General features: G+C 39.9%; 1 protein-coding gene across 3 annotated transcripts in view; it reads left to right on the top strand.

Moving 5' to 3' along the window:
• GK5 (glycerol kinase 5) overlaps nt 1-19,284 on the top strand; it is a 75,568-nt gene that overhangs the window by 11,986 nt on the left and 44,298 nt on the right. For all 3 annotated transcript variants that reach the window (XM_030329406.1, XM_030329405.1, XM_030329407.1), the window contains exons 4-5: nt 12,033-12,126; nt 18,700-18,831. In XM_030329406.1, the coding sequence (XP_030185266.1) occupies nt 12,033-12,126; nt 18,700-18,831 (226 nt within the window). The remainder of the gene's footprint in view (nt 1-12,032; nt 12,127-18,699; nt 18,832-19,284) is intronic.

The raw sequence follows: 19,284 nt of genomic DNA, 5'->3' as shown, positions 1-19,284 counted from the left end.
GGCACAGCGAGTCTTAAATAGGTAATACACGTGTCAGATAAAAGAGTAAAGGATTTAAAGTCATATGTGTAGGTCAGGGTTTCTAAACAGTGGCACCGTTGACATTTTGGGCCAGATGATTTTTTGTTGTTGGGGCTATCCTGGGCATTGTAGGGTGTTTAGCAGCATCCCTGGCCTCTGCTTTCCAGGTACCAATAGCACCCCCCCCCGGTTTTGGCAGCCAAAAACATCACCAGACATTGCCCAGTGTCCCCTGGGCGGTAGAATCACTCCCAGTTGAGAACTGTTGACATAGATAAAGTCCAGAAGAGAAGGTGTGTTCTCTGGTAGAGATTATATGGATAAAAGAAAAGAAGACTGAGGATTTAGACAGAGAGTATCCACCCTGCCCCCCAACTAATTGGGAGTCAGAAAGCAAAAAGCTAGCATGACAGGACAAACACATATCTGGGAAGTGGGTGGTATGGAGGTTGAGGCAGGAGAGTGTTCCTAGGGAAACAACTGATTGGAAGTGTCATGTTTCGTTGGATTTGGAGATTAGATCATTGGCCACATTGATTGTTTTCATCAGAACCTAGATTCCAGGTCATTCATGACAGGAAGGTCAAAATACTAGGATGCAAAGTTTTTGTGTGGCAGTAGGACCATACCTCACTTTTAGGAGAAATAGAAGGGTCAGATTCCAAGACCATCCAAGACCATTCACTTCCCTTATTGGTGGTGTTGTCATTTTGGCAGGATAGGCTTTCTTCCTCAGACAATTAATTTTGAGTTTTCTTCTTGGCTGTCCTTTTTTGAGATGTTCATATTCTTTCATCATGAGTTTTGGAAACTTTGCTTGTAGGAAATACTAGATATTCAACACACACACACACACACACACACACACGCACACACATGCACACACACACACACACACACACACACACAAAGCTTTGTGCTTCTTTTACCTTAAAATAATAGAGTCTTAAAATAGTGCTCCCTGGGCACCATGTGCCATGTAGCACATAATGCTGGCAGATCTACAAGCTCCCCAACAAAGAGCTGAGATACAGCACAGGAGTGAGTGGGCACAGCTCTGAGCTCATTTTCTAGAGAGAGATTGACAGGACCCTGGCACAATCTACTGTGCATTCCAGACCTGGCCAGCACCTCCTCCCAACTCACTGTTTCTTTCCCCTACGGTCACCGTCCATTTCTATCATCACAGCCATAGAAACATTGTTTTCCTGTTGTTGTTGTCAGTAAGCCTAAAACATTTAACTTTCTTTTTTTTTTTTTTCCTCCTTTCCCCTCCTTGAGATGCTTGGTGTTTATTAACTTTTTACAGGCCTTGACTTTTCTTCGTATTCTTCAGATTAAAGTATTTTTCAATGTATTTAGTCAGTGGTGTGTTTAGTCTGTATCTGACAATAGCTATAGTACATCTCCTCTATTTTGGTTGTTTTAAATTCGTTTGTTCTACAAAATTGGATCTGTTTTGTTCCTTCAATCCCTGTGTCTCTCAGGGAGGCTTCTGCCAGCTAACCTCAGATCAGGGTGTGTGCCAATTAGTAACATAAACTATGAGTCATGCAGGCAAACTGAGATTCACTCAGTAACTGTTTGAGGACTTATAGGGAGTAAGGCAGTGTGCTGGCTACAGAGCTGAATATGAAAATGAATAAGAAGACCAGCCCTCAAGAAATTGACAGTCTCATAATACAAATATGTAAATGACTGTGTTCCCACAGTACCAAATATATCTTTTATTGTAGTACTTGATACTTGTGTTAATGGTTCTTTCCAATTACTTATGATAGAAATACATTAGGAACCACGGAATGGTACACTGTGTTAGAGAGGTTTAAGGCAACTCATTTACATATTGCTTGTCGTGTTTTTCCTCCATTTGTTTTTTTATTGTTGACATAGGTAAAACAAACCCACATCACTGCTAAGTGAATATTGGAATATGTGTTACTTCTTAAGATCAGTATTCTAGATTGTCTTCTACCATGCTATGAATTAATGATGTCTCGTTCTTCTTGTGGTCTTATCCCTTTGTTCTTCAGCTGTGCTAACATTTAACACACCATGCTTCATCCTGAGAACCTTCGAATGTGTAACACATTTTGTCAGCAGTGTTCACTCTCCTCGTTTGTTCCTCCTCATCCTTCAGAGCTCAGTTCCGTTGTCATTTCTCAAAGAAGCCTTTCCTGACCTTTACACTAGGCAAGGTCTTCTGTTAAGGATACTCATGGCATTCTGTATTTCTCCTTCATAGGACTTCGTCCTGTAGTAAGTGAGTAATTGAGTATTTGGTTTCCCTGGTAGAAAATATATTCATGTTTGTTTGCTTGTTTGCTTGTTTATTTTGACAGAGAGAGAGAGAGAGAGAGAGAGAGAGAGAGAAATGGGAGTGGAGGAGGGGCAGAGAGAGAGGGAGACAGAATCAAAAGCAGGCTCCGGTCTGTCAATGTAAAGCCTGACTCAGGGCTCGAGCTCATGAAACATGAGATTATAACCTGAGCCGAAGTCAGATGCTTAACTGACTGAGCCACCCAGGCACCCCATGAGTAGATGCTTTCTAAGTAAAAAGAGCAAATCAAGGGCATAAACAGGAGGCACAAGAGTATGGAGTGTCTGAAGAATCAAAGGTACTTTGGAATTCAGAGGGTGAAATAGGGAAGGCACCATACCCAAGGGTTCTGACTTCTTCCTGACTCTGATCTTCTGATTACCCTCTTCGTAGTCTGTGCTCCAGCCACACTAGCCTGCTCTCTGTTTCTTGAACATCCCCACTGGTTCCTACTTTTGTTAGGAGCAGCTTTGCACTTGTTGCTCCCTCTATCTGGAACGCTCTTACCTGAGATCTTACCTCTTTCTCATCATTCCGACCTCACCACGGAGATCATTCTCCCAGGAGACCTTCCCTGACCATTTTATTTGCCCATCACTTTACCATTTTATTTTCTTGATATCACTTATCATTATCCAAAATTCTTATTTACTTATTTGAATATTTATTTATTACATATCTCCCATAGGTGTAAGAAGTTCCATGAGTGTTGGGCTTTAAAAAAAAATTTTTTTTTAATGTTTATTTATCTTAGAGAGAGACAGAGCACAAGCACGGGAGGGGAGAGAGAGAGGGAGACACAGAATCCAAAGCAGGCTCCAGGCTCCGAGCTGTCAGCACAGAGCCTGACGCGGGGCTCAAACTTACGAGCTGTGAGATCATGACCTGAGCCGAAGTCGGACGCTCAACTGACAGAGCCACCCGGGCGCCCCCAGTGTTGGGATTTTTGTCTGCCCTATTCTCACTAGGTCCTTCACACTTAGAACAGTACCTTCACATAGTAGGCCTTCAAATGTTTGAGTGATTGAGTTGTACCTGGAGAGGAAGGCAAGGTCCCAGACCAGGAAAGGCCATTTGTTGTGGTAAGGAGTTTATCTTTTATAAGTAGTGGGAAATTATCAAAAGCTGTTAAGCAGAAGGGTAATATGACCAAATTTACATTTTAGAAAGAATATTCTTTAAAAATTTTTTCATGTTTATTTATTTATTTTTGAGAGAGACAGAGCACGAGCAGAGGAGGGGCAGACAAAAAGAGAGAGAGAGAGAGAGAGAGAGAGAGAGCGAGCATCCCAAGCAAGCTCCTCACTGTCAGCACAGAGCCTGATGAGAGGCTCAAACCCATAAACCATGAGGTCATGACCTGAGCTGAAACCGAGTCAGATGCTTAACCGACTGAGCCACCCAGGTGCCCCTGGAAAGAATATTCTTGAATCAGAGTAGACAGTGGATTTGAGAGGAATGACAGTAAGACGGGGAAGTGTCTTTGAAGACTATTGCTTATTCAAGTCTCTGCTCTCATACCTAAAAACACTCCCCACCCCCAGTTACTCTATTCTTTTACCATGCATTCTTTCATGGCATCATCCTTATATGAAATGATAGTTTTAATTACTCATTTGTTTCTCCCCTCCATTAAAATATAAACTCCAGGGATATAACAGAATCCCTGTGGACTTAGGATGATCTCCCCACTTCCCCCTAGTTTTTGGCTGAAGCAGCTAAAGGATACGATTAACCCAAGTGTGGCACGCTAGAGAAAGAGGGGCAGCAGGTTTGGGGTGGATGTGTTGCATTTGAGGTGGCATGCAGCAATTCTAGGAGATAAGCAGAAGGTAGCTATTTGTGAGGGCATGGAAATTTTGTGAGAAGCTGGCCCTAGAGTTGTAGATGGGTGAGTAGTCCTGTGCTGACAGCATTCATGAGTGTGGGTCAGATTTCTTTACAGACAACAGTTAGTTAAAAAGACAAGGGGACCAAGTATATAACCCTCAGCAGATACCAGCATTTAACTGGAAGTCAAAGGAAGAAATATTTGCAGAGGAAACCAGAGAACATATACTTAGAGAGGTAGGAGGAGAAACAGCACAGTGATATCATGGAAGCTTAGGAAAGTGACAGTTATTTTTTTTAATTTAAATGTTTGTTTATTTTTGAGAGAGAGCAAGTGCTACAGCAGGGGAGGGGCAGAGAGAGGGGGAGACAGGATCTGAAGCGGGTTCTGTGCTGACAGCAGAGAGCCCAATGTGGGGTTCAGATTTGAACCATGAGATCATGACCTGAGCCAAAGTTGGACGCTTAAGCAACTGAGCCACCCTGGCACTCCAGGAAAGTGACAGTTTTAGGTAGGATGAAGTGATGGTCCAGAATCAGTATTGCAGAATGGTCAAGTCAAATAGAAATGAGCCTGTAAATCTGGAAATAAGGAAGACAGTGGTTACCACAGTGTATATACTTTTCATGAATGATGAGAAATCTGGATTGTACTTGTATCACATTTGGTTGAGGTAATGAGAGGCTATGAGGAAACACTGAAGGCTTTGTTAGGTTGTATTCCATACATACGGATCGGTACCAGTTCACAAGGTTCTGGCATTTAAAGCAGACACAGGAGGGTCACCTGGGTTGCTTAGTTGGTTAAACCTCTGACTCTGGATTTCAGCTCAGGTCATGATCTCACGGTTTTCTGGGTTCGAGCCCTGCATCTGACTCTGAGCTGGCAGTGCAGAGCCTGCTTGGGATTCTCTCTTTCCCCCTCCCCCACTTGTGCTATCTCTCTCTCTCTCTCTCTCTCTCTCTCTCTCAAAATAAATAAACTAAAAAAGAACTTAAAAATTTTTAAAAAAGAAAGAAAGCAGACACAGAAGAAAGCTGGAACGATCCCAGGTTAGGTATTGGGAAGATAGATGGTTAACTTGAAAGGTAAGGGGTAAAAAGGACCTCATGCAGAATAATGGAGTAGGAACCTGTGAGGATTGGTCAAAGCAACCATTGAGCTGGAAAGAGAGGTTGTAGTAAACTGCTTCAAAACTCTAGAACCTAATTAGGCCTTATAACAACTAGGGGAGTGCTGGATGAAAGTAGCGGCAACTACTCTCAGGTAAGAGGGTGTGTGCAAACTGGCCACTGTCTTTTACTCCTGAGTGCTTCTGTGGGTATGGGAAAAGCAGCTCCCATTACTGGAGTGAGCTCCCATACTAGGACAAGCAGTAGGGACACTGTCCTACAAAAATTTGGATGTTTATGCTTTGGTGGTGCCCCACGGGACTGGCACAGCTGCTTACCTAGGTTCCAGCCCTCTCAGCTGCAGTGGCTTTCTTAACCAGTGTCTGTTGGGAGATTTAATGGTTTTTTTTCTGGAGCCAGACATTTAAGAAAATCTTTGTCAGCTCACTGACACAGAGAGAACAGAAGTCACAGAAACTTCAGTGACTACACACAACAAGGAATATACACTTTGCAATAATAGTTTGGAAAAGTCACACACTAACAACTCCGACCCTCAAGAAAGAAAAATCAGCAATCCCTGAGGAAGGGGTAAACCAGATTTCTAGAGTTATCACATTTATTTTCAAAGGAATAAGTTTTACGCATCTCACTAACTGAAGGAATTAGTCACACCCTAAGGAATGTTTGATGAATTAATCTGTTAAAGACTAAAATTAAACATTAAGATATAAAATTACACATAATAAATAGTATAATTTAAAACTGTACAATTCAGGATTCATGACATTTCCTTATAACCACTTTCAACTCCATAATTACTCTGTCTTTCCTGTAAATAGCACCTCTCAGTACTCAGTCTTACAAGTTATTAAAGCAAGGCACATTTTTATATATTAAACTAACAAAATAACAGTCTGGGTGAGATTATGGCAGAAGTGTTTCACTCATACATTGCTCTCATATTTTTAAATATATAATATTAAATTTAATTAAATTAATATTTAAATTAATAATTAATTTAATATAAATTAAATTAATATTTTCATATAAAATTAATGTCTCCAAATAGTTATCAAGTACAACCAATGCTCCAGATGCTCCCTGAAGCACCATCTGGTACAGGCACCCTAGCTGAGAAGACATTGGAAGTGGTATTATAATCAATATGCAATATTGACTATAACATCAACTGTTGCAGGTTTGGCCACATATGAGGAGTTGGAAAGTCTTCTTACCCTTGGACTCAGTAATCTCACACTTAGGAGTGAGGGAGATTTGGGGGAAATAACCCAACAGAAGCAACAACAGCTCATCAAAATTTGACCTCGGGAAATAGGGTCACTGCGAATGTAATTAGTTAAATTAGGATGAGACCATAATGCAGTAGGGTGGATTTCTAGTTCAGTGTGACTAATGTCCTCATACAAAGACAGCCACGTGAAGACAGACACATGGAGAATTTCATGTGAAGGAGAAGGGTTGGAGTGATGCAGCAATGAGTCAAGAAATGCCAGAGATTGCTACAGACCGCCAGCACAAGGCAAGGAAGGACTCCATTGTAGATTTTAGAGGGAGTGTGGCCCTGGCAGCATTATGATTCTGGACGTCTAGCCTCCAAACTGAGACAATAAATTGCTTTTGTCTTAAGCTGTTACGGCAGCCTAAGGAATCAAATACAATGGCCAACTGATTTTTGACAACGACACCAACCAGGCAATGTGGAAAAACGTGTCTTCAACAAAGTTGAGAAAACTGGATTTTCATTTGCAAAAGTATGAATGTGGACCCTTACCACATACTATATATAAAAATTAACTCACAAAATGGATCAAAGACTCAATTTAAAGGATAAAACTTTGTAGTTTTAAAGAAAACATAGAGGAAGATTTTGATGACCATGAATCTAGCATCGACTTCTTTTTTTTTTTTTTTCAACGTTTATTTATTTTTGGGACAGAGAGAGACAGAGCATGAATGGGGGAGGGGCAGAGAGAGAGGGAGACACAGAATCGGAAACAGGCTCCAGGCTCTGAGCCATCAGCCCAGAGCCTGACGCGGGGCTCGAACTCACGGACCGCGAGATCGTGACCTGGCTGAAGTCGGACGCTTAACCGACTGCGCAACCCAGGCGCCCCTAGCATCGACTTCTTAAATGGCACCAAAAGCACAGTTAATAAAACAAAAAAATAGATAAATTGGACTTCATCAATATCAAAAACTTTTATGCATCAGAGAACACTATTAAAATATTTTCATATTTTTGACAACTAATTTTTCTTTAATTTTCTTAACTGTTGGAAGTCTCTGAAGTATAAAAATTGCCCCAAATTTAATCATAAATAATAAAAAATAAAGCCATGTTGAAATTATTTTGACATAATGTACAATTTGCATTTTAAAAATATGTCTTTGGGGCACCTGGGTTAAGCATCTGACTTTTTTTTTTAACTTTATTTTTTATTTTTTAAAATTTACATCCAAATTAGTTAGTATATAGTGAAGCAATGATTTCAGTACATTCTTTAATGCCCCTTACCCATTTAGCCCATCCCCCCTCCCACAACCCCTCTGGTAACCCTCAGTTTGTCCTCCATATTTATGAGTCTCTTCTGTTTTGTCCCCCTCCCTGTTTTTATGTTATTTTTGTTTCCCTTCCCCTATGGTCATCTGTTTTGTCTCTTAAAGTCCTCATATGAGTGAAGTCATATGATTTTTGTCTTTCTCTGACTGACTAATTTCACTTAGCATAATACCCTCCAGTTCCATCCACGTAGTTGTAAATGGCAAGATTTCATTCTTTTTGATTGCCGAGTAATACTCCGTTGTGTGTGTGTGTGTGTGTGTGTGTGTGTGTGTGTGTGTGTGTATGTGTGTGTGTGTGTGTGTGTATATATATATACATATATATATGTGTATATATATATATATATATATATATATATATACATACACACCACATTTTCTTTATCCATTCATCCACCAACGGACATTTGGGCTCTTTCCATACTTTGGCTATTGTTGATAGTGCTGCTATAAACATGGGGGTGCATGTGTCCCTTTGAAACAGCACACCTGTATCCCTTGGATAAATGCCTAATAATGCAATTGGTGGGTCGTAGGGTAGTTCTATTTTTAGTTTTTTGAGAAACCTCCATACTGTTTTCCAGAGTGGCTGCACCAGCTTGCATTCCCACCAACAATGCAAAAGAGATGCTCTTTCTCTGCATCCTCACCAACATCTGTTGTTGCCTGAGTTGTTAATGTTAGCCATTCTGACAGGTGTGAGGTGGTATCTCATTGTGGTTTTGATTTGTATTTCCCTGATGATGAGTGATGTTGAGCATTTTCTCATGTGTCAGTTGGCCATCTGGATGTTTTCTTTGGAGAAGTGTCTATTCATGTCTTTTGCCCCTTTCTTCACTGGATTATTTGTGTTTTGGGTGTTGAGTTTGATAAGTTCTTTATAGATTTTGGATACTAACCCTTTATCTGATATGTCACTTGTAAATATCTTCTCCCATTCTGTCAGTTGCCTTTTAGTTTTGCTGATTGTTTCCTTTGCTGTGCAGAAGCTTTTTATTTTGATGAGGTCCCAGTAGTTCATTTTTGCTTTTGTTTCCCTTGCCTCTGGAGACGTGTTGAGTAAGAAGTTGCTGCGGCCAAGATCAAAGAGGTTTTTGCCTGCTTTCTCCTCGAGGATTTTGATGGCTTCCTGTCTTACATTGAAGTCTTTCATCCACTTTGAGTTTATTTTTGTGTATGGTGTAAGAAAGTGGTCCAGGTTCATTCTTCGGCATGTCACTGTCCAGTTTTCCCGGCACCACTTGCTGAAGAGACTGTCTTTATTCCATTGGATATTGTTTCCTGCTTTGTCAAAGATTAGTTGGCCATACATTTGTGGGTCCATTTCTGGGTTCTGTATTCTATTCCATTGATCTGAGTGTCTGTTCTTGTGCCAGTACCATACTGTCTTGATGATTACAGCTTTGTAGTATAGCTTGAAGTCTGGGATTGTGAAGCATCTGACTCTTTTCTTTTTATTTTTTTTTTAATTTTTTTTTAACGTTTATTTTTGAGACAGAGAGAGACAAAGCATGAATGGGGGAGGGACAGAGAGACAGGGAGACACAGAATCGGAAGCAGGCTCCAGGCTCCGAGCCATCAGCCCAGAGCCCGACGCGGGGCTCGAACTCACGGACCGCGAGATCGTGACCTGAGCCGATGTCGGACACCCAACCGACTGAGCCACCCAGGCGCCCCGTGAAGCATCTGACTCTTGATCTCAGCTCAGGTCTTGATCTCAGGGTTGCGAGTCTGAGATAAAAAAAATACATACGTATGTCTAGGACAATTTAGTCATTGATATCTTAAATGTGCAGTTAGATTTCTGGAAACTGACTACAGCCTGTAATGTGGAAGGTGTGCATCTTGGTGTGCATCTTGATGTGTTTGCTTTGTAATTTCATCTAAGATAGAGGACTACAGTAGGAAAATCATGTCTCTGATTTGTGCTAATGATAATGGTGGCTGTTTGGATCACTGAAGGAAAAAGAAGTAACGTGTTCATGAATGTAGGTGAATGCTATGATTCTCATTAGTAGAAGTGAAAAATGAAAGGGAAGGACACTATTAAGAGAGTGAAAAGAAAACTCACAAAATGGTAGAAAATATTTTTTTTGCAAATCATGTATTTGATAAAGAATTAATATTTAGAATATATAAAGAACTATTACAACTCAACAACAACAAAAAAATCCAAATAAAGCAATTCATAAATGGACAAAGGACTTGAATAATATACAGATAGTCAATAAGCACATGAAAAGATGTACAATATCATTAGTCCTTGGGGAAACACGTATCAACTACAGTGAGATACCACTTCACACCCATCAAGATGGCTATAATTAAAAAAATGGAAAACAACAAGTGTTGGTGAGGGTGTGGAAAAACTGGAACTCTTGTATACTGGTGGCAGGGATGTAAATGGTGCGGCACTGTGGGAAAAAGTTTGGCAGTTCTTCAAAAACTAGACTTACCAGATGACCCAGCAATTCTGTTCATAGGTATATATCCAAAGGAAATGAAACAGGGACTCAAACAGGTACTTGCATAGCAGTGTTTTTTATAGCAGCATTATTCACAAAGGCAAGGGGGTAGAAACAACCCAAATGTTGGGAAATAATGGTGATGGTAATATATAACATTGTGAAATGTACTTAATGCCACTGAACCACACATTTAAACATGATTAAAGTGGCAAATTTATGTTATATATATCTTACCACAATTTTTTTTTTTTAATTTTTTTTTTCAACGTTTTTTATTTATTTTTTGGGACAGAGCGAGACAGAGCATGAACGGGGGAGGGGCAGAGAGAGACGGAGACACAGAATCGGAAACAGGCTCCAGGCTCCGAGCCATCAGCCCAGAGCCTGACGCGGGGCTCGAACTCACGGACCGCGAGATCGTGACCTGGCTGAAGTCGGACGCTTAACCGACTGCGCCACCCAGGCGCCCCCTTACCACAATTTTTAAGAAGAGAGAGAATCACGGGGTAGAGAGTATGCTAGATCATGGGATGCAGGAAAGGACGGAAGCCTGAGAGAGGTTGGTAGGAAGACAAGTGTCTGAGGGATTAATGGTTACAGTGAGTTTGAAGGGAAGGTATTTTTTTCTTAAGTTTATTTATTTACTTTGAGAGAGACAGAAACAGTGGGAGTGGGGGAGGTAGAGAGAGAATCCCAAGCAGGCTCCGCACTCTCAGTGCAGAGCTGGGCGTGAACGCATGAAGCTGTGAGATCATGACCTGAGCTGAAACCAAGAGTTGGACATTTAACTGACTGAGCCACCTGGTGCCCCTGAAGGGAAGGTATGTAGAGAGTAAGATTGAGAGAACTGAAATAATAGCAAGATGTGTTGACTAATATATTGGAATGTTAAAATTTTGGATGTAGAATGTTTCCAGGTAATAAAGTTGAGGATGTGCCCATGGGTGTGGACTGCTTAAGAAGTGTGGGAAATGACAGTCTAGGGAATTGAATGTGGCCAAACTCACACAGAGGGGCACCTGGAATAGGGTAGACAGCAAGCCTGAGTTGTATGTCAAAGATTAGTAGATGTCAGTGGTTGAATTTGCAGGAGCCAAAAAGGAAAATGACTTATTTCTATGATATTTCTTAGTTCTGTACTTTTATTGTAGTGTTGACCCAGAGTTTGTTGAATTTCTTCTTACTGGACAAATTTTGATAAGCTTAGTAGGTTTCAGAGGATAAGCCAGTCCCAAAGGTGAGAGGTATAAAAATAGGGTCAGGCAATATTTCAGCTCTTCTGTGTAGCTACAGATGCATACAGATGCATACAGATGTTTTTATCCGATTGTGTGTTTCAAGTAAAATGAAGGGAGGAAGCATTGGCTTCTTGCTTTTTAAAGTGTATAAGCAAGTCTTTAAAGGCCTTCTTATTAGATGTGTTTTGTTTTAGACATGTGCACGTTGTACTGCTTCAAAAAGAATATCTTTTTTGATAGAATTTGATCTAGAATTTCATTTTATCACATTATAATTGTTACAAAATGTGTTCAGTTTATAAAATGAAAAAATCATTCGGCAAGCCCCATCTAATTAAATTATACTTTGATATTCCAGTGTTGCCTCTAATTTTGTTTTCTCTTGTGCCAGATCTTTTATTTACTATAGTCTCTGATTTATATTGAGTCTCAAAATACTGTTTTTATCGTTCTTAGGAAAACGGGAAATCATTTTCACAACTTCATTAGTTGGCAAGACCTAAGAGCTATTGAGCTGGTAAAATCTTGGAATAATTCATTCCTAATGAAGGTAATCTTTTTCTTATCTTCTGTGATTTAGATATTACTGTTTTCCCTGTAAATGTCCCTTACCTGTATAATCTCCTACCTGTGCTGTTTTAGAACGTTGAGAAGAGAATACACATATGCACACTCCTCACATCAGGGAAACTTCATAATTGTCACCCAAAAGCATATGTGGTAGACTAAAGTACTTAACAACTACACTTCAAGAAGCCCTGAGAAGGTTTAGGATGGACCCCAGGGTCTCATGTGAGTGAGAATTCATGTTACCATTCTTGGAGAAGTGGACAAAATGCAGACCATGTCCAGAAAAAATAGAGAAATGTGCAAATTTCATAATCTTTTGTTAAAAGTGGAGAATGGATATCAAGACGCATAACTGGCTGACAGCCACAAGCTCTTCATCTGATGCCTACCACATCATGGTAGCAAATGACAATGGTTATGACTATGACAGTGACAATAGTGGTAGTGGCAGCGTAACTGTGGGGTTACTGAGTCAGAGGGTAAGACAGTTTTCCAAATGTGGCCAGACCTGCAATATGTGATGTTATAATTAATATTACATGCTGCAATTTTACATATTCTAATGCCACACAGCTAAATGCCTTTTCAACTCAGGTGCCTCTACAGAATGGTGCTTCAGAGAGTATCTGGAGCATTGATTTGACTCAATAACTATTTGGAGACACTAATTTTATATGGAAACAAACATGAATATATTATAGAATATGCCAGCAATGCATGAGTGAAAGAAACACTTTTGCCATAATGTCACCCACATTGGTTTTTCTTTTGTTAGTTTAATATATGAGGATGTACCTTGCTTTAATAACTTGTAAGGCTGAGTACTGAGAGATGCTGTGTACAGGAAAGAGTGATTAAGGAATTGAAAATGATTATAAGAAAATGTCATGAACTTTGAATGGTATAATTTAAAATTATACAATTTATAGGGATGCCTGGGTGGCTCAGTCAGTTAAGCGTCCGACTCTTGATTTCAGCTCAGGTCATGATCTCACAGTTTGTGAGTTCGAGCCCCACATGGGGCTCCATGCTGATAGTGCAGAGCCTGCTTGGGATTCTCTTTCTCCTTCTCTCTCTGCCCCTCCCTCACTCACTCTCTGTCTCTCTCAAAAATAAACAAACATTAAAAAATAATGATAAAAACAAAACTGATTTCATACACAAAACTCTGCATTTAAAGCACTTCATCTACTTGATATTGAACATGCACATGATGTAAGTTTGGTTTCTCTTAGGAAAAAATGTGCACAGATTCTTACAGTTTAGCACACATGATTCCAGGGCCTGTCCTGCCAGTGGAGGAACCCCACCCTGCACCCATCCTATCTCAGATCCTTATGGTTTACTGATTGAGGCTCCTAGAAATGTTTAGGGTGTATGTGCCAGAAATGGCACCAAAGTTGTCAGTTTAGCCAAGGCTAGCTCCAAGCAACATGATGAAGTAATTAAAGTGTGTTGGCAGGGGTGCCTGGGTGGTGCAGTCGGTTGAGCGTCCGACTTCAGCCAGGTCACGATCTCGCGGTCTGTGAGTTCGAGCCCCTCATCGGGCTCTGGGCTGATGGCTCAGAGCCTGGAGCCTGCTTCTGATTCTGTGTCTCCCTCTCTCTCTGCCCCTCCCCCATTCATGCTCTGTCTCTCTCTGTCTCAAAAATAAATAAATATTAAAAAAAAAAATTTAAAGTGTGTTGGCAATCTCCTGGCACCATTGTTTTCCTCCAGTCTTTCCAGCAGCCATGCTTCCTCTCACTGTTGTTCTGATTCTTGCTTAATGGTTGCTAAGGCGTCTCTTTGCTTTTAGCACTAAATCTTAACTCCCTACCATGGATCAGCTCTGTCTACAACTCTGACCATTTCCCAGACCCCTTCCTCCCTGAAGCTGCTAAGGATCTGGCTCCAGCTTTGCCAGCCTGCTTTTGTTCTTGTAGCACCCAAGCAGCCTCTCACCTTAAGACCTTCAGACCTGCAAGGGGCTCTCCTGCCATCATGACTGGATTCTTCTCATCCTTCCGGGCCCAGCTCACCTGCCACCTCCTCTGTGTGAGGCCTTTCCTGCCATCTTATTTATATAGAGTAGCATGACCCCCTTCCCCCAGTCCAGTCTGTATCAAACCGCCCTTTCTTTCTTTCACAGCACTTATCATATTTCACAGATTTTGAGACGTATAATTTTTTCAACTGAAATTTTAATTGAGATAATTATAGATTCACATGCAGTTGTAAAAAATAATACAGGGATCCCTTATAGGCTTTGCAGGTTCTCTCAATGGTAACAGTTTACAAAACTGGAGTATAGCATCACAACCAGGATACTGACATTGATACAGTCTGTAGATCATATTCAGATTTCCCTATTTTACTTGTACTCTTTTCTGTTTGTATGTGGGCGTGTTCTGACTTCTGTACAGTTCTTTTATATGTTTGTATGACCACCACCACAGTCGGGACGCTGAACTGTACCATCATTACAAAGGTCCCTCATGTTGCTCTTTTATTATTTTTAAAAAAATTTTTATTAAAAAAATTTTTTTAATGTTTATTTATTTTTTGAGAGACAGAGCATGAGCATGAGCATGAACAGGGGAGGGGCAGAGAGAGAGGGAGTCACAGAATCTGAAGCAGACTCCAGGCTCTGAGCTGTCAGCACAGAGCCAGACATGGGGCTTGAACTCACAGACCATGAGATCATGACCTGAGGTGAAGTTGGACACTTAACCAACTGAGCCACCCAGGGGCCCCTTATGTTGCTCTTTTATAACCACAGCCATCTCTGTCCTGTGCACCTCTCCAGCCTCTTCCCATCCATCACTCCTCACAACTAGTAATCTGTCCTTCATTAAAAATATTTTCTGACTTCAAAAATATTATATACCTAGAATGATGCAGTATAAAACCTTTGGGATTTGCTTTTTTCACTTAGTGTAATTCCCTGGAGAATCCAAGTTGTACCTGCATCAATAGGTTTTTTCTTTTTATTGCTGTGTTGGATTCAGGGCTACAGATGCACTACCTGTTTTTTAAGGACATCTGTGAAATCCCAGTTTTTGGCTATTACAAATAGGGCTGTTTTGAACATTTGTGTTTTTTTTATTTTTTATTTTTTTAATTTTTTTAAATGTTTGTTTATTTTTGAGACAGAGAGAGACAGAGCATGAATGGGGGAGGGTCAGAGAAGGAGGGAGATCCAGAATCCAAAGCAGGCTCCAGGCTCTGAGCTGTCAGCACAGAGCCTGACACGGGGCTCGAACCCACAAATCATGAGATCATGACCTGAGCCGAAGTCGGATGCTTAACCGACTGAGCCACCCAGGCACCCCTGTTTTGAACATTTGTGTACAGACATTTATGTGAACGTAAGTGTTCATTTCTCTAGGATAATACCCCAAAGGTACAATTAATTGCTAGGTCAAATGGTAATTGCATATTTTGTTTTATATGAAACTGTCAGAAAACTTTTTCCAGGGTGGCTGCATCATTTACCTTCCCCCCAGCAATGTGTGAATTATAAGACATACTTTTTTTTTTCTAACTTTAAAGGGGTGATTTTAAGCAGGATATATTTTTGTAAGATTTTATTTTTAATTAATCTCCACACCCAACATGGGGCTTGAACTCACAACCCCTAGGCCAGGAGTCACACATTCCACCAACTGAGCCAGCCAGGCGCCCCAAGCAGGATGTATTCATAACCATCAATTTTTAAAATCATTTTAACCATCAATTATATCTTAGCATTTCATTGTAATTTAACTAACAGGATTCTTTGTTGTTTTTTTGGTGGTACCTTCAATATTGGTTTATTTTACGGTGTCTTAGATTATCTCATTTATTGATTTGATTACTTGTCTTTTTCTTCCCATTAGAGTGTAAATTTCAAGAAGTCAGGGACTCTGCCTATATTGTTCACTTTAGTTTCTCAAGGACTAGCACAGTCCCTTGGTACATAGAAGGTACTCAATAAATATTTGTTAAATGTAAGAACAAAATGCTAATTGTTCGTATGTTATATAAAAGTACAGGTGTTAGGGGTGCCTGGGTGACTCAGTTAAGTGTCTGGCTCTTGATTTCGGCTCAGGTCATGATCTCACAGTTCATGGGGTTGAGCCCCACTTTGGGCTCTGTGCCCACATCACGGAGCCTGCTTGGGATTGTCTCTCTCCCTCTCTCTCTACCCCTCCCCCACCTGCGTGTGCTCTCTCTTTCTCAAAATAAATAATAAACTTAAAAAAAAAGTACAGGTGTTAGAACTCTTAATACTTTTTGTGTGCTCCCCCACCCCAGGTATCTGCATTTTAATAGAAGATACCTTTTAATAGAAGGATATGAAATCAATTTTTTAAATAGAGGAAAGTATAGTGTTCTTAGGGAAGAAAAACCTCTTTCAGTTTGAGGCATTCGTTAACATATAACACATCAGAGGGAGGATTATGGGTCGTCCCTTTAAATACTTTCAGGACGTCTTGTCTTTTTTTAAATTAAAAAAAAAAATTTTTTTTAGTGTTTATTTTTGAGAGAGAGAGAGAGACAGAGCATGAGTAGGGGAGGAGCAGAGAGAGAGGGAGACACAGAATCTGAAGCTGGCTCCAGGCTCCGAGCTGCCAGCACAGAGCCCGATGCTGGGCTTGAACTCACGAACCATGAGGTCATGACCTGAACCGAGCTCGGACACTCAACCCACTGAGCCACCCAGGCATCCCAAGGACATCTTATCTTTTTTTTTTTTAAACATTTATTTATTTTTGAGACAGAGAGAGCATGAACAGGGGAGGTCAGAGAAAGAGGGAGACACAGAATCTGAAACAGGCTCCAGGCTCTGAGCTGTCAGCACAGAGCCTGACGCGGGGCTTGAACCCACGGACCGTGAGATCATGACCTGAGCCGAAGTCGGACGCTTAACCGACTGAGCCACCCAGGCGCCCCAAGGACATCTTATCTTTTAATAAACAGTGCAAAATATGTAGAAACACAGGAAGTTTGAGCACTGAATGAGATGAAAAGGAAGTTAAAAGGGCTATAACTTTCAGTTATAAGATGAATAAGGTCTGAGAATCTAATGTATTACATGACTATAATTGATAACACTGTATTATATAATTAAAATTTGCTAAGAGTAGAACTTTTCACCAAAACGAAAAGGAAAAAAAAAAAAAAGGACAAGGGATGCCTGGATGGGTCAGTAGGTTGAATGCCGCCTGACTTTTGATTTTGGCTCAGGTCATGATCTCATGGGTTCATGAGTTTGAGCTCCACATTGGGATCTGTGCTGACAGTGAGGAGCCTGCTTGGGATTCTCTCTCTCTCCCTCCCTCTCTCTCTCTCTGCCCCTCCCCCGCTCTCTCTTTCCTTCTCTTTCAAAATAAATAAACTTAAAAAACAAAGGACAAAACTAAAATGTAGAGAGAATTGAGTCTATACATTTTCTTCATTGTTACACTTATTATTTTAGTAAATAAACCCAAACCTTTATATTTATTTTTTAGGGGAGGGGTGAGTAATAACAGAGGGAAAAATGCAAGAAGGCGGTAAATTCTCTATAAGTGAATATTCTTTAAAACATCAGTTTCAGAAGTTGAATTGTCCATTGGCATTCTTGTAGTAGGTGGCAGGATAGAGTTTTTGTTTTTGATTTTTTTTCTTTTTTTTACTATGTCTTACAAACCTTAAAACTCAAAGCAAGTTTTCTGTGAGAGGCTTTTTCTTTTTAACTAAAGATTTTGCTTACTAAGAAGCAAATTTAAAACTATATATATATTTCATCTTTGATTTTGTTAAGTATAGGTAGTGTTCAGTGAAATCATATATCCCAATTTTAGGTACTTAGTGTGTAGGGAAATTTCCCTTATGGGTTAATAGTAACCTCATTCAAAATATATTTCATATAGGAATATAGCCTATCCCTTGACTCTCCCCCTTTTCTTTTCTTTTTCTTTTATATTTTTTAAGTTGTTTTTTTTTTTGTTTGTTTGGTTTTTTTTTTTGTAATCTTTGTACCCAGTGTGGGGCTCAAAGCCATGACACGAGATCAAGAATCTCATGCTTTGCTCACTGACCCAACCAGGCGTCCCTTTCCCTTTTTTTTTTTTTTAAAGACTTTATCTTGAGGGGTACCTGGGTGGCTCAGTCAGTTAAGCGTCCAACTTAGGCTCAGGTCATGATCTCACAGTTCGTGGATTCAAGCCCTGCGTCCAGCTCTGTGCTGACAGCTCGGAGCCTGTTTCAGATTCTGTGTCTGCCTCTCTCTCTGCCCCTCCCTGTTCATGCTCTGTCTCTGTCTCAAGAATAAATAAACATTAAAAATAATAATAATAATAAAAGACTTTATCTTGAGCTTTTTGTGTTTATTAAAGAAGGACATAGTAGATATGTTATATCTCGTATGTTAGAATACAAATGTCCACTTGGGGTAACATTGCTTTACTTCATTTTCTTAGGTGCTGAAAACACTAGAAGTAGTTGAATGATTTGTTATTGGGTTTGTTTTCATATGTGTAGAATTAATATAGAAATATCAAACACCATTAAGTGCATTTTCCTAAAATATCTTTTTTCTTAACAGCTAATACAGAGCTCCTGCCGAGTGCTACACTTTTTCACTAGAAGTAAACGATTTTTTGCATTCAGTATGTTCAGTTTCACAAACCAGCACGTTTCTTTGAGATTGGCCTGGATTTTACAGAACCTGGTTGAGGTAAGGAAAGATTGTGTGTGCCTGTGTATGTGTGTGTGTATGGACTACAGGAAAGACAAAATTAAAGGAATAAAGATAATAATTTGATTATTTCAGGGAAAATTAGGTGTCCACTACATATTGGGATAGAATACAAGGAATCTTTACTCAGTTTTTTTTAAACCTTTTTATTGTGAGTCATAACACATAATAGAAAACGGAACAAAACAAAACTATACCACCCAGTGATACACTGTGAAGCAAACACCTGTGTAGCACTATTTAAATCAAGAAACAGAACATTATGAAACTGTGTATCAGATTTTCTTTCCACTTTTACTTTTTTACTTATATGTTTCTTTCTTAACACTATCTTTTTGTTTTACCTGAATTTTTTTTGAATTTTGTATAAATGGAATCCGTGTTTATTTTTTTGTGTCTGACTCCTTTTGTTTAATATTATATTTATGAAAT

The sequence above is a fragment of the Lynx canadensis genome, chromosome C2, assembly GCF_007474595.2.
Source record: "Lynx canadensis isolate LIC74 chromosome C2, mLynCan4.pri.v2, whole genome shotgun sequence".
Classification (NCBI taxonomy): domain Eukaryota; kingdom Metazoa; phylum Chordata; class Mammalia; order Carnivora; family Felidae; genus Lynx; species Lynx canadensis.
This window is presented reverse-complemented; position numbering and strand designations above follow the sequence as displayed.